This window comes from Bicyclus anynana, chromosome 13 (genome assembly GCF_947172395.1).
Source record: "Bicyclus anynana chromosome 13, ilBicAnyn1.1, whole genome shotgun sequence".
NCBI lineage: Eukaryota > Metazoa > Arthropoda > Insecta > Lepidoptera > Nymphalidae > Bicyclus > Bicyclus anynana.
Window position 1 is genome coordinate 5,690,752 of NC_069095.1, and position 13,520 is coordinate 5,704,271.

The 13,520-nt window shown below is 36.9% G+C and overlaps 1 protein-coding gene across 7 annotated transcripts in view; it reads left to right on the forward strand.

Annotated features, from left to right (window-relative positions):
• The window catches only part of LOC112046029 (cytosolic purine 5'-nucleotidase), a 34,066-nt gene extending 21,235 nt beyond the window's left edge, over positions 1–12,831 (forward strand). For all 7 annotated transcript variants that reach the window (XM_024082494.2, XM_024082477.2, XM_024082503.2 and 4 more), the window contains 8 exons: positions 63–339; positions 3,952–4,126; positions 4,727–4,949; positions 5,312–5,459; positions 6,720–6,874; positions 7,662–7,773; positions 9,395–9,518; positions 10,169–12,831. In XM_024082494.2, the coding sequence (XP_023938262.1) occupies positions 63–339; positions 3,952–4,126; positions 4,727–4,949; positions 5,312–5,459; positions 6,720–6,874; positions 7,662–7,773; positions 9,395–9,511 (1,207 nt within the window). In that variant the 3' untranslated portion in view covers positions 9,512–9,518; positions 10,169–12,831. The remainder of the gene's footprint in view (positions 1–62; positions 340–3,951; positions 4,127–4,726; positions 4,950–5,311; positions 5,460–6,719; positions 6,875–7,661; positions 7,774–9,394; positions 9,519–10,168) is intronic.
• The last annotated feature ends 689 nt before the right edge of the window (positions 12,832–13,520 follow it).

Below are 13,520 nucleotides of genomic sequence, written 5' to 3' on the forward strand. Positions count from 1 at the left end.
CACTTGCGAAGGGAAAGATATAGTAAAAGCATTTCATTTATATAGACTTTATTTCTTTCTAGAGAAAAAACGGGTGTAAGATGTGGAGACTTAGCGATGTCCTTCAAATCTATATTCCAAGACGTAAGAAATGCTGTCGACTACGTCCACATACACGGGGATTTGAAGAAGAAAACCACAGAGAACTTAGATTTGTACCTCAAAAAGGACGACAGATTGCCAATGTTCCTATCCAGGATACGGGAGAGCGGGGCGAAACTATTTATCTTGACAAATAGTGACTATAACTTTACAGATAAAATTATGAACTATCTCTTCGACTTTCCATATGGAGCAAAGGTAATTATACTGATTATATAAATATGGTTCCTGTATATTTTGTCTCTAAATTGCCTGTTTTTTTATGTCAATACGAATTACAATAAATAAACACCACCCACAGGACAAAATTCTCCTTTCTCCTAAAGGATATAGTCTGGAGACTTTCACTGGGTTCGGTTAATGATAAACATCACACAATACCTCATTTAGCGTCGAAATAGCACCTCTGAATCATTTTTAAAGGTCTACTAAGGGCTTAGATCCTTTTAGGATGGGAGATGGGTTTTAGAATTGAGATTAACCAAGTTTATGCTTAGATGTTTCACTTACAATCATTAACAGATGTCAATAAATTCACACTCGTCGACATACTTCGTCTAAAACACTTCCTAATTAATTTGAACTTTTATAAGTTTAGAAGATGCCGAAATTAAAATGTCACTAACAACGAAGTGGCCATGGAAATGAACGATGTCACAGCGCCGTAACTTTACAAAATGCTTAGCGGGAGTTAGGACCGACAACGGCTAAAGTTTAGATGTACTCTTTAATAAATGGGAGTGTTACACTATCTAATTCCCAACTTTGACTACTAGTTAGAAATTATCGGGAGATAGTACTAATAAATATATCATAAATGTCAGTTTTCATTTGTCCAACCTAAGACTAAAAACCTAGAAGCACATGTTGTACATCTTAACCACATGTAAAACCGCCTAGGCAGTCAAAGCTATACATATTTATAATGACAAAAATTACTTAATAGGTTGGTACTTAATTTTCTATAGCATTCATTTAAAGTTAAACCACATTAAACCATGAACGTAACTAATTATGGCTCACCGATATGTTATTTTCCTTATCGTAGTTTTATTTGTACATATCTAGAAGTACATATTATATTGTAGGTATGTACGCTTTATTTGTCGGCTATTTTAAGTGAACAACCATTATGTTGAACATAAAACGAAATATTAGCATAGTTATTTTTTCTGATTGTTTGAATGTGTTTACACATTCAGTTGGTGCGAGTATTAGCATGCATAGAATTTTACACCTGATCGTAAACAATGTTTTTTTTGTTCGTTATACTGATTAAACTGTAGAACTGTCTTGTTGCTCAGAATCTCAGATTATGAGGTCTTAAATTTCCTAGGTTGGGCTGTGAAATTTTGGGGTTATATTCTTTAAAGAAATTTACATTAGCAGTCCTAATTTGAGAGGTCGGTGTTGTTACAGTCCCGTACCTTAGAGATCACCTTAACCTGTTGGTTCTGGACATTTTCATTAACCTTTGATTACAAAGGAGTCGAAACATTTTCTTTGAGTCCGTTATCCCGCATTGAAGCAGCAGTGGGTCCACGTTCCAAATCCCTTCTCTTTCTATGAGAAAATGGATCGGGGAAAGGGCTGATTCCCTTTACCTTTTTGTCCTGTTTATTACAAAAAATGGGCTGACGGTGATGAATAAAAAGGTATACGCATGAGTTACGCGCAATCTAATATCCTATCTGCGAAATTGTTTACTATTTGTTTCTTCTCTCTCTTTGTTATGTTTCCACATACACGCTTTATAACTTGTGTTGTCTTATGATTATCCCATGCAGTGTAAGTAACACATTACCATGATATAAAGAATTGGGTCATGACTTTGTTGTGTCAAAAGGTAAAATCCTTTTTATTAGATTTAACAACGGGCGCGCAAAAACTTCATACCGGTTTTATAGCATACACGACTCTGTTTTTAAAAGAACATTCCAAAGTATCATTACTTTTTGTTTCTTTGTTTGGCCTTCAAAATTGTTGTTCTAATTTATAAAACAATTCAAGTACTTTGTTTTTAAGGTTACCTGCTAGTATTTTGGTCAATTCAAATATGTGATTCCGAATATGGTGCCGTCTTGTATATACGAATTCCGAATTTGTTTGTTTTAAATATTATGCTTAGTTTAAACGCTTGTAATAAGTCAGTCTATACCTACATATCACCTACTCTAATAATTATGTATTTGTATTTAATTATGTACATTGTACATAAATAAAATCAAATAAATAATTGTAAATACATTGTAGGTACATCTTTTTTATGCAGAGTTTGATGCACGCCTAGAATGAGTTTTTGCCGGACTTTAAAAGTTAGTTTATCTAGTATTCACCTATCTACAGTATAAGTCTGATATGGTTTAATGAATAGCAATCATATCATATGTTTCCAGATGAAAGCAAAACTGATTGCTTACATCAATCTTTATCAACAAAACATTATTGTTATTATCGCACGACTTGGTAACTAAATCTGATCATTCAATTGATGATAACCAAATCTTTATCGTAGGTATACTATGCTCCTTTTATAAGAACATTCGCAATTTTTGTTTCATGCATTCACTTCATAAGATACTAGCATAACCTCACGGTTTCACCGACGTAATTCCCATTCCCGTGTGAATACGGGGATAAAATATAGCCTATGTCACTCCCTGATAATATAGCTTTCTATCGGTGAAAGAGTTTTTCAAAATGGTACAGTAGTTTTTGAGTTTATTCGTTACATACAAAAATACAATTCTTTTCTCTTTACAATATTAGTATAGACTCCTAGACGCCCCGTGGTTTCACTTGCGTAGTTTCAGTTTATGTGGTACTATTCGGGGTTTAAATATAGCCTATGACTCATAAATAACTTGGATTTCTATTAGAAAACTCACTTTTCCTTTTTTATGACATTAGTAGGTATAGATTCCATAGTTTGATTGATTGAAAGGGAGTGGCCTCCCAGTATGATTGACTATAAACTAGATATTATAACGTGGGTGGTTTTATGACCATCGTTTGCGTCAAGTCCATAGACTATAGATAAATGGGGGCTGTCAATAAGTCTTGTATGAATGTAGGTCACAATTTACATCAAGTATTTTGCTTACAAAATATTCTGTATGCATCAATGAATACATTTATTATTGTTTTGTTTGTATAAAGAATGGACAGACAGTCTGTCCAAGATATTGATTGTTTTGATTTACATTAATTACTTACTCGTTTGTTCAAAGTTACTAAACTACTTTATTTTCTAACGGTTCTCAACTTTTTTCTTGACTGAGAACCAAAAGGTTAAAATAAATTGTAAACTTTAAATTACGTCATTATAAAAATAAACATAAATAGAAACATTTGACACAGGTAATAGTAAATTTTTGACTAATATGAATTATCGGTTTGTAATTTTATTAACTGCATTTGGCTTTTATTTTATCAATATTATAACAGCAACTCTCCCAGAGTTATGGGTTTTTTTTTCCCAATTTAAATAAATCATTATTTATTTAGAACCACTGTCCCAAATTTATCGTTTTATTGTATAGGTAAAACATCAAATCAAAGCTTTACGACGTCTTATTTTACGCTAGCGACTTCGTCTGCGTCGAATTCAGTTCTTCACGAATCCCGCGGGAACCATGGATTTTACGGGATGGAAAGTAGCCTATGTTTTAATCCAGAGTAAAATCTATTTCCATTCCAAATTTCAGAAAGTTCAGTAGCCGCTGCACAAAGGAGGAACTAACATACACACTTACACAAAAACTTTCGTATTAATTATATATTGTGATGTGATGTGATTGATTGTTATAGCCCGGAGAGCCTCACAGGAATTGGAAGACATACTTCGACTGGATCGTGGTGGACGCAAAGAAGCCGCTGTTCTTCGGAGAGGGCACGACGCTACGGCAGGTTGACACTCGCACTGGCGCCTTAAAGATGGGACACCACGTCGGACCTCTACACGAAGGACTGGTATATTCTGGAGGTACGAATGTCTATAGTCATCAGTATTATCTGTCTTTATTTATTTATTTTTTTACCCTGGAGAAAGAAAAATCCCTGCGGACTCCTGCCTGTCCGACTTGCATGGACTAAAATAACTTCCTCTGTACTACTCCAAGGTTGGCACGGGACCGCAATGCATTACTTCATGCCCTTCCTCTCTTAAGAATGTTCTCCCTTTCTCTTTTTCAAGGTTAATTTGTAAACAAAATTATTGGTTTATTGTCTGTGCCCATGTATAAAATATCTCTACATGACCATACTCCTCAAACTTCATGTATGTGATATTCATGGTGAGTCAAAAAAATTGTGATCGTAGCAAACCATGATGGTGGCACGTCTTCCTTCCAAGCCATCTTCGAGACTTTGGTGCGTCTGATAACAATACCTTTACATTTGTATTTTGAATAACTTTCTTTATCTATTATGCAAAAATCTGCTTGTGTTTTTACCATAAAATTTTAACCACGGGCTTAATAATACAAACCAAGTTAAAAAAATTATAACCCAAGAGCCTATTATGGAATATCATCATTACTAGTAAAGAAATAGGACTTAAAATAAAATTCAACCAAAATTACAGGTTCATGTGACGTTTTCACCGAGCTCATAAGCGCCAAAGGCAAAGACGTGTTGTACATAGGGGACCACATTTTCGGCGACATTCTCAAATCCAAAAAGATCGGTGGATGGCGCACGTTCCTAATAGTGCCTGAACTGGTCCAAGAGTTGCATGTGTGGACGGACAAATGTCAGTTGTTCGCCCAACTGCAGAACCTTGACATTCAACTCGGCGACATGTACAAGTGAGTGCTGACAATTTGCACAAAAAATACTATACCTAACATTGCACAAAAAACACGTATTTGGTAATTAAATTTTGTTCTCCAAAATTTTCCGCTTGGATTGTATTTTGTAATATGCCAAATTGGCTTTATATGTAGCTTAAGTATTTCTTTTGAATTAATATTTTAATGCATCAATTAAAAGCAGGAAAATATGAAGATTTCGTTTAGAAATCGATCAACAAACATCAAAGTATCGCTTACCATAAGGATGTTTTAAATATGTCATCTCCTAACTAATAATTACCATTATCTGCACATACCATACTTTGCAGTAAACATCACTAGTTTTTAAACAAATTTGATCATATCTCTTTTTATAGGGATCTAGATTCAAGCACCAAAGAGAAGCCCGACATATCCAAACTGCGCATGTCAATCCGGGATGTGACCCATAAAATGGACCTCGCGTATGGAATGCTCGGCTCGCTGTTTCGATCAGGCTCTAGACAGACATTCTTTTCTTCCCAGGTACACAATTGATTATTATCTACATCACATAATCTCATCGAAGCTCTATATTGAACAATGTCTCTTAGAAACACGCCTTTCTGTGTTAAAACACATCCCAAGTAAAATTGCTATGCTCTGATCTACAGGGTAGTTGCCGGTTATATTACTGCCATTATAATCATTGTTGTATGGATCAGAACTTTGGACTTAAAATGGGACGGATATTAGAAGAATGCATGCGAACGAATTAAGTATGTTGAGAATTGAGATGAATGGGTGACAAGAATGGATAAAATAAGGAATGAGTAAATATACAAGAGGAAGTCTAAAAGTGACGTAGTGACAGAAAAGTTGAGGAGTAATAGGTTACCATGGTGTGGGTATGCAGTGTAATGAAACTCACACAACAAAGGAATACCAAAGAAGAGTTGGTTGGAGTGTGTAAAAGGAGTTAGTGATGAGTTGACTTATGACTGAAGAAGAATGTAAAGATGACATAGTATAGTGACGACTGGCGCGCTGGGTTGTAAGGTGGGTATACTGGGTAGAGAGCTCCACATACCCTTCGGAAGGTCCTATAGCCTTCATCCAAGATTCCACGTTATCTCCAACAAGGAAACGCATAAACGCATTGCCATCAAAAATGTGGTGAAACTTAAAGAAGGCCAACTTGAAGTCGGTAGTCAGGCGAAGAAAACTCTTTCAATATAGTGCAATCTTTTTAACTTAATCACTGGCACTTGAGCCTTAACGACTTTGCCTCAAGTGTATAGGAATAGGCTACTTGCTTCTTTTGTAAACAGTGTTTTAACTGAATTATGGAAGTATTATAAGCTATATTTTATTTACTTACTAAAAAATTTAATATAAATGAAAAAATATCTACTATCTGTTTGCCGTCGAAACACAACACATTAGCAAGTGATGTCATTCATAGAGATAACAGCGTGATTGGCGTTTGCAGTCATGTGATATATCACGTCACAGCAAGCGCCAATCACAAACCGATGCCTTGTAGCGAATGACGTCACAGTTTATGATTGGCGTTTGCGGTGACGTGATAAAAATACAATTTTGTTTCACAAATAAAAATGTGATTAGAGTTTCTGGGCATCTAAACTGCCTATATGCAATAAATCTTCTTTGTTTTATACAGCAGACGAGTAGCCTATTTTATAGAATCTATTACATACGTTATATGTTAGGTGTTACATGTTTTAGAAAATCTATTCTATACCTTATATGTTAGGTCTTAAAGCGTATATTGGCGTGTGGCAGGTGGTGAGGTACGCGGACCTGTACGCCGCGTCGTTCCTCAACCTGATGTACTACCCGTTCTGCTACATGTTCCGCGCGCCCGCCATGCTCATGCCGCACGAGTCCACGGTCGCGCACGAGCAGCGGTTCACCGTCGACACGCCCACCATCGATCGGTGAGTGCTTACGGTCTAAGACAGGGGTCCCCAACCTATTACCCTAAGCGCCTCCCTAAACTTTTAAAGCCGTCTACTAATCATAAGCTGCGTCCCTGCCAAATTTCATCTTTGTACGATCGAAACGTTTCGTATTAAGCTCAGACCAATTATTCTACAGGACCTGCCTCGCTAGACATTACTTTTCTGTCAAAGTATATGATCAATGATCTAATGCGATTATAAAGACTGTCTCTATGGTATCGACGTTTCATAGTTGTTATCGTGTTCGTCGGTTAAAGAGCTTCGTAAAAGTACCGTTTTTGTAGTAGAATGGTAGTTTAGTTTATGATATGTACCAAATGTAAGATTGTTTTCCTCAGAAAATGGCAGACAATTTTCTTCGTGACTTTGGGTACGATACTGATCCTTCTATAATTGGTCTGAGGTATCAAGGTTAGAAACCTATAAGAACAAAAAAAACCAAAGTGAACTTTAAATGCACACCAGCTAAAAGTTAGATTTTCTCATTTGCTTCTTCAGGAAATCGCTGGAATGCGATAGAAAATTGATAGTCACATAAAATTTACGGCCTCCGTGGCGCAGTGGAATGTGCGGTGGATTTACAGCGTTTTGGTACCATGTCGTGTAGAAACTGAAAGGGGTGTGGAATTTTATCCTACTCTTAACAAGTTGGCTTGCTTCCATCTTATTATCTTATCTTACACTTCCTCACTTACTATCAGGTGAGATTGTAGTAAAGGGTTAACTTAACTTGTAAAGAACAAAAAAAATCTTATGTTTATAGGTCCAGGCACCCGAGCAGTCAGCGAATTTACGCTGATCGGCTGTTCGCGGCCGCGGGCGTCGTCGAGGAGACCAACGAGGTGTTGGCAGCTCCTGAGACCACCGACGGGAAGGTAATATTCACCATTGTAAGAGATAGTAGTCTGAGACGGATAGAGTAGGGAGTTAGAGAGTAGTAGCGATCGGTTGGCGGGAACGTCGTACGATCGACTTCAGTTTGCTCGTGGCGTTCAAGCCGTCCACATTTCTTGTTGTGTAATTCTTTATGAGTTACTTGGGATAGGTGGGGGGAATGACTTTAGTGGAAAAGGGTTTGTTAACAGTCAAAGGGATCTCTAAGCCTACTCACAACGGTCACAAGTGCGTGACTTCACTCAAGGTCATTCTTTGCCATTCTAGGGTCTTATTTTGGTTAAAGTTTGATTTGTTAATTAAGTTGTCCTGACAAATGTTGTGAATAACCTTTGTTCGACATTGGTTTTCTTATTTTTTTAATCCACTTTTGAAGCCTTCTGCTAAGAGTATATTTCATATTTTTACTAGATATAATCTAACCAGTTTAAATAGTAGTAAGGCCCCATTTTTTTACAGTAAATAATTTTTTACAGTAAATAATTAAATCACAATCACATGAAAACCTGATTCTAATATTATCACAATAATTAACGTAGATTTTGCTAACCGATCAAATAAGTCACTCGCCGACATATCGAAATGTTTTCATTTAATCACGGCTCAAAAAAATATGAAAAAAAAATTCAATCTAGTAGAACTATTTAAGACCATTTAAAAAAACTAGCCTATTCGGAAGAGAATCATAAATCAATGTTTTTGATTTCGCCGCTATGTCTCTTTTGTCACGAGAAATCTCGTGGTGAGGTTCCTAGGCCTACATGGTACATCATTATACCTGTAGGCAAAAATAAATGATTATTTAATATAATTATTAGTACAATGATCATCAGTAGACGTGTGCGAAACAGTGCTTCAAAAAGTAATCACATCACTTTTACGAAAATGTAATATCTATCACACTGAGACATCACATCACTCCAAACATCTCCCAGACACGAAGCACGAGGACGCGCGCAGCGTGCGTGATTTGTGAGCATCACCTACAGTACGCGCGCGGCCGAGTGAGTAGTACAAAGCGACAACAAGAGTGCAAGTGCGAGCGGGATAACAAATGTAATGTTTGCGCCATGCCATGCCATTGCAAACATCACCTTTTACATACATTACGTGCATTGTGTATAGACTTGAACCGACCTTTCGTATCGGCGCGTCAATGTATTGAATTTATTACGAGCACTTCGCTCGGTCTCGGGTAATGTTACTTCGAGTAATGTTTGACGGAGTGGTGCTTGATTTCTCGGTGTGATGTGTAATGTAATGGTACGCGTACGAGACATCATTACACATCTCTCATCATCTTCATCTTTAGACGGCCGCGTGGCGCAGTGGGTAGTGGCCCTGCTCTCTGCATCCACGGCCGTGGGTTCGATTCCCACAACTGGAAAATATTTGTGTGATGAGCATGAGTTTTACAGTGGCTGTTGTGTATACATTATATAAGTATTTATATGTAGTATATAATTGTATATTAATATTATAATATCAACTATCTTAGCACAAGCAACTCTGTATGTTTACTTTGGGGCTAGATAGTGATGTGTATTGTTTAAGTATATTTATTATTTAAAAAAAAAACAAAAAAAATGTCTAATTCCTCAGAGCGTGTTGGCGAGCGCGTCGGTGCCGCACGCGCGGCCGGAGACGCCGCAGCGGCTCACGCACACGCACGACGAGGATTGCTCAGACGACGAGGACGTCTCCAAGGCCAACAAATAGCACACAGGTGGGAACTGGCATTGCTATATCAATGACCAGCTAATAGACCGCATCGTCATCAACCCATATTCGGCTCACTGCCGAGCTCGAGTCTCCTCTCAGAATGAGATAAGGCCAATAGTCCACTACGCTGGCCCAATGCGGATTGGCAGACTTCACACACGCAGAGAATGAAGATAATTCTCTGGTATGCAGGTTTCATCACGATGTTTTCTTTTACCGATTGAGACACGTGGTATTTAATTTCTTAAAATGCACACAATTGAAAAATTGGAGGTGCATGTCCCGGACTGGATTCGAACCCACACCCTCCGGAATGGGAGGCAGAGGTCATATCCACTGGGCTATCACTGCTCTCAATAGACCGCATAGACCGTGTGAATATTTTTTTTTAATTTAACTTGATTCACTCAAACTTTTAACAACCTGGTTTGTCGTAAGTCTTCTCTTCTACTAAGGAAGCAAAGGATGTAATTATCGCACATTAGTGTAAGCGCACGTTTTATAACACATTTGCGAGAAAACACACTTTCTGAAAATGAATTTGCATCTTTGCTTGTTTTCCATATGATTCCATACGCCCTATCTCTAGTATAAAATATCATTGATTGTAGTGTACACGTAAGTATCGATGATAAATTTAACTTTTTGTTCCAGGGTTGTTCAGACTGTCTACTCTCGCATGATCTGTATGTGGTCAATTAACTGTTATATCTAACGTTACTGAGATAGAGTTAAGGAATGTATCTACAATGGTTAAATTGTCGTTGGACCGTGGGGGGAGATGAATTTAATTAAAGTTAAATAAATTCACGAAATTGTTGATTATATTTTATTGATTTGAATAGTTTCTTTCTCAAGAGCATATAATATTAATATGTACTATATTTAAACATGATACAAATTGTGCTATTATATATAGGGTGCATATTATGTAAACTATCGATTGCATTACGATGCATATATAACAATGTATATGTTATGTATATCTATATTATATACATAATTATTTTTTTCTTGGAACCTCAATTTATAGCTTGGCAAATTCGTTCGTAACACTCCTGATGGTCCGCGGGCGCCGGAGGTAGCGATGCCCCGAGCGTACGTCTTCATACGCTCACAGTTCTTCCCCTCCCGTCGTCCGCATATCATGGGAGTGTAATCAACGAATTTGCCAAACTATACACACTGTGCCCATGAAACGATAGAAGTGACGTTGCACTAAAAACATGTCCTTTTCTATACTATAGCTTGACAACTTCGTTCGTAATACTCCCGACGTTGCGCGCGGGTTGGGGGGCGTGTAGCGATGAATGAAAAACACACCACTGATGCACGTCACTTCCCCGAACGCACGATTTCACACCCGCGCAGTGTTTCCCCCTGTCGCCCGCATATCATGGGAGTGTTATCAACGACTTGCCAGACTATAAAGCCATACTCGATGTGCACTGTTTACTAACAAACAAATTAGAAATGTAGGTAGAAAACGCACGTTTTTTCATAACTTGTTTATTTAAAATTAAGTATTGTTTATTAGAAATTAAATATCACGTGTCTTTAACGGTGAAGAAAAAACATAGTAAGGAAGCCTACATACCAGATACCAGGGAATTTTCTTTATTCTCTGCGTGTGTGTAGTCTACTAATCCGCATTGGGCCAGCGTGGTTGACAATTGGCCTAACCCCTCTCATTCTGAGAGGAGACTCGAGCTCAGCAGTGAGAACAAGTTTAACAGTAACAAGATTAAGTTATATAATTATTAAAAAGGTGTGAAATGACTAGCAATTTATACACTCATTTTTAATTTGTTTGTTGGTAAACAGTGCACATAGAGTATAACTTTAGTATAATACATTATGTGGGTTCCTGCGGGGTTATTATGTAACTCGGTGTACCATTCAAGTAATCAGTCACTACATAGTTTTTCATCGTATTCTCGTTTTTGCAATCATCTAACATTGTGTTTTCAACTAAATGACACTATAATCGTCATTTTACCTGAAGTTATATTTAGTCTACTAGTGGTAGTAGCAGGTAAACACGTTATTTTAACGAAAAACTGACATTTACGTTATTTTGTTGAAATATTCATGTTAGACGATTGTTAAAACAAAACATCATTGCCACTTGATGTAAAATGGCGTAGTCAAGGTAATTTTGTAGAAATAACTATGTAACGGACGAAACAAAACACAGAAAAATTCGGTGAAAATGAGCTCTTCGGGACGTATATCGTTGCAAGGGATGTTGACAGTTGGATAATTCGTAACGAACTGCGTATATTCAAATATCTGTCAAAACTGACAGCCCTTGGACGTTATACGTTCCGTTATATGCCCGGCCAGTTTATTTCACTAAAACATTTACAACTAAAATATACAATTGCGTCGCTTACAAACTATATTAGATGATCACAAAAACGAAAATACGATGAAAATCGATGTAGTGACTCATTGTTTTAATGGTACTCAGAGATACATAATAAGACCGCTGATAGCGTTTCTGATAGATTATCTGTTAATACTAAAGCTTATTTTGGATACGCAGCAAATCATTAGTCTATTATGTAAATTATTGTAAACTGGCGCTCATACATTAGGCAACAGTGTCTGTGTAGAGTCTATGAATATGCTTATCTCAGTGGCGTGCACTTCATAGTTGCAAAAGTGCTTTGCCTTACCTGCATTGAAGAATCCAACCATATTTCATACATTGTTGGGTTCAGATTAAGATATGGAGCAAGAACTTACATTATAAAATTTACAATTTCAACGAAACATTTCATAAAATATTAATAACTGTGAATTATAATTATTTTTGGTGATTTTGATTTATTAAAAAAGATCGATTTGTATTTTCTTTAAAACAAAAACAATCTTGTACTTAACCAGAAACTACACAGCACAACTAAAGTACAATTTGTAAATGTAAGTCAGGTTACAATAATTTACCAAAAAATTGCTTAAACTACTCTACTCGTATACAGGTATAAAGTTCAACCTTAGACCAATTACCTTCTATGGGACTTGTATCGCACTAAAGTTTGCACAACAAAGTAGTCTGTCGTTTTTTGAGGGGGACCAGGTAAACTCACACATCGAAAATATTCAACACCAATATTATCCTACTTCCTTACGCTAGGCCAGGGTTTCTCAAATTGGGGTACGCGAACCCCTAGGGGTTCGCCATACGATGGCAAGGGGTTCGTAACAAGATTTACGTAATGGTGGCTTGATAAATGATACCGAGTTAGAACTAAAGTTAAAATTGTTCGAAATTACTCCTAATATTGAATCCATTTGCGACAAGAAACAAGCACACCCATCACATTAATATTACAAACATCTTTTTAAAGTATGTGTTAACTTTTACATAAAAACCTTATTTTCTTCAACTGTCAAATAAATTTTTTTCTTGAGGGGGGGAGGGGCAGTCATTAGATAGGGGGTTCTCTGTCACTTGGATATTTTAGCAGGGGTTCGTGGAGCCGAAAGTTTGAGTTACACACACGTATAATATTATGAAACATCGATTCTATGCAGATGCAGTTTGTATGGACACGTTTGATCATGATCATATATTTTTGACAAAGGGGTAACCTCTAGCGAGGCAGGTCCTAACGGTAATTAGTCTGAGAGTTCAACAGTAAGTTTCCAATACAATATAAAAAATTGCTAATGCATGAAAAAATTAAAAAAGTACTAAGTATATAAAAAATATGTTGAACAACACGTAATTATACGGAGCTTACTGTTCTTCATTTATTTGGGGGCATTACAAGCAGTTGTTTGCTAATGACGTCATTGGCTTCTGCGTATAAGTCGCGCCAAACTACAAGTCCGCTCTGATATTGCAACACGTGGAACTGTGCAGCTGTTATTAACTCCGACTGGTAATGATTTCGTTTGCGCAATCACGCGCCTCGTGTTCAGAGAAGACTCGATATTTGCCGCGACTTGAAATATATTTCCAATTTACTAATTTTAATGAACACGCAATGTCCTC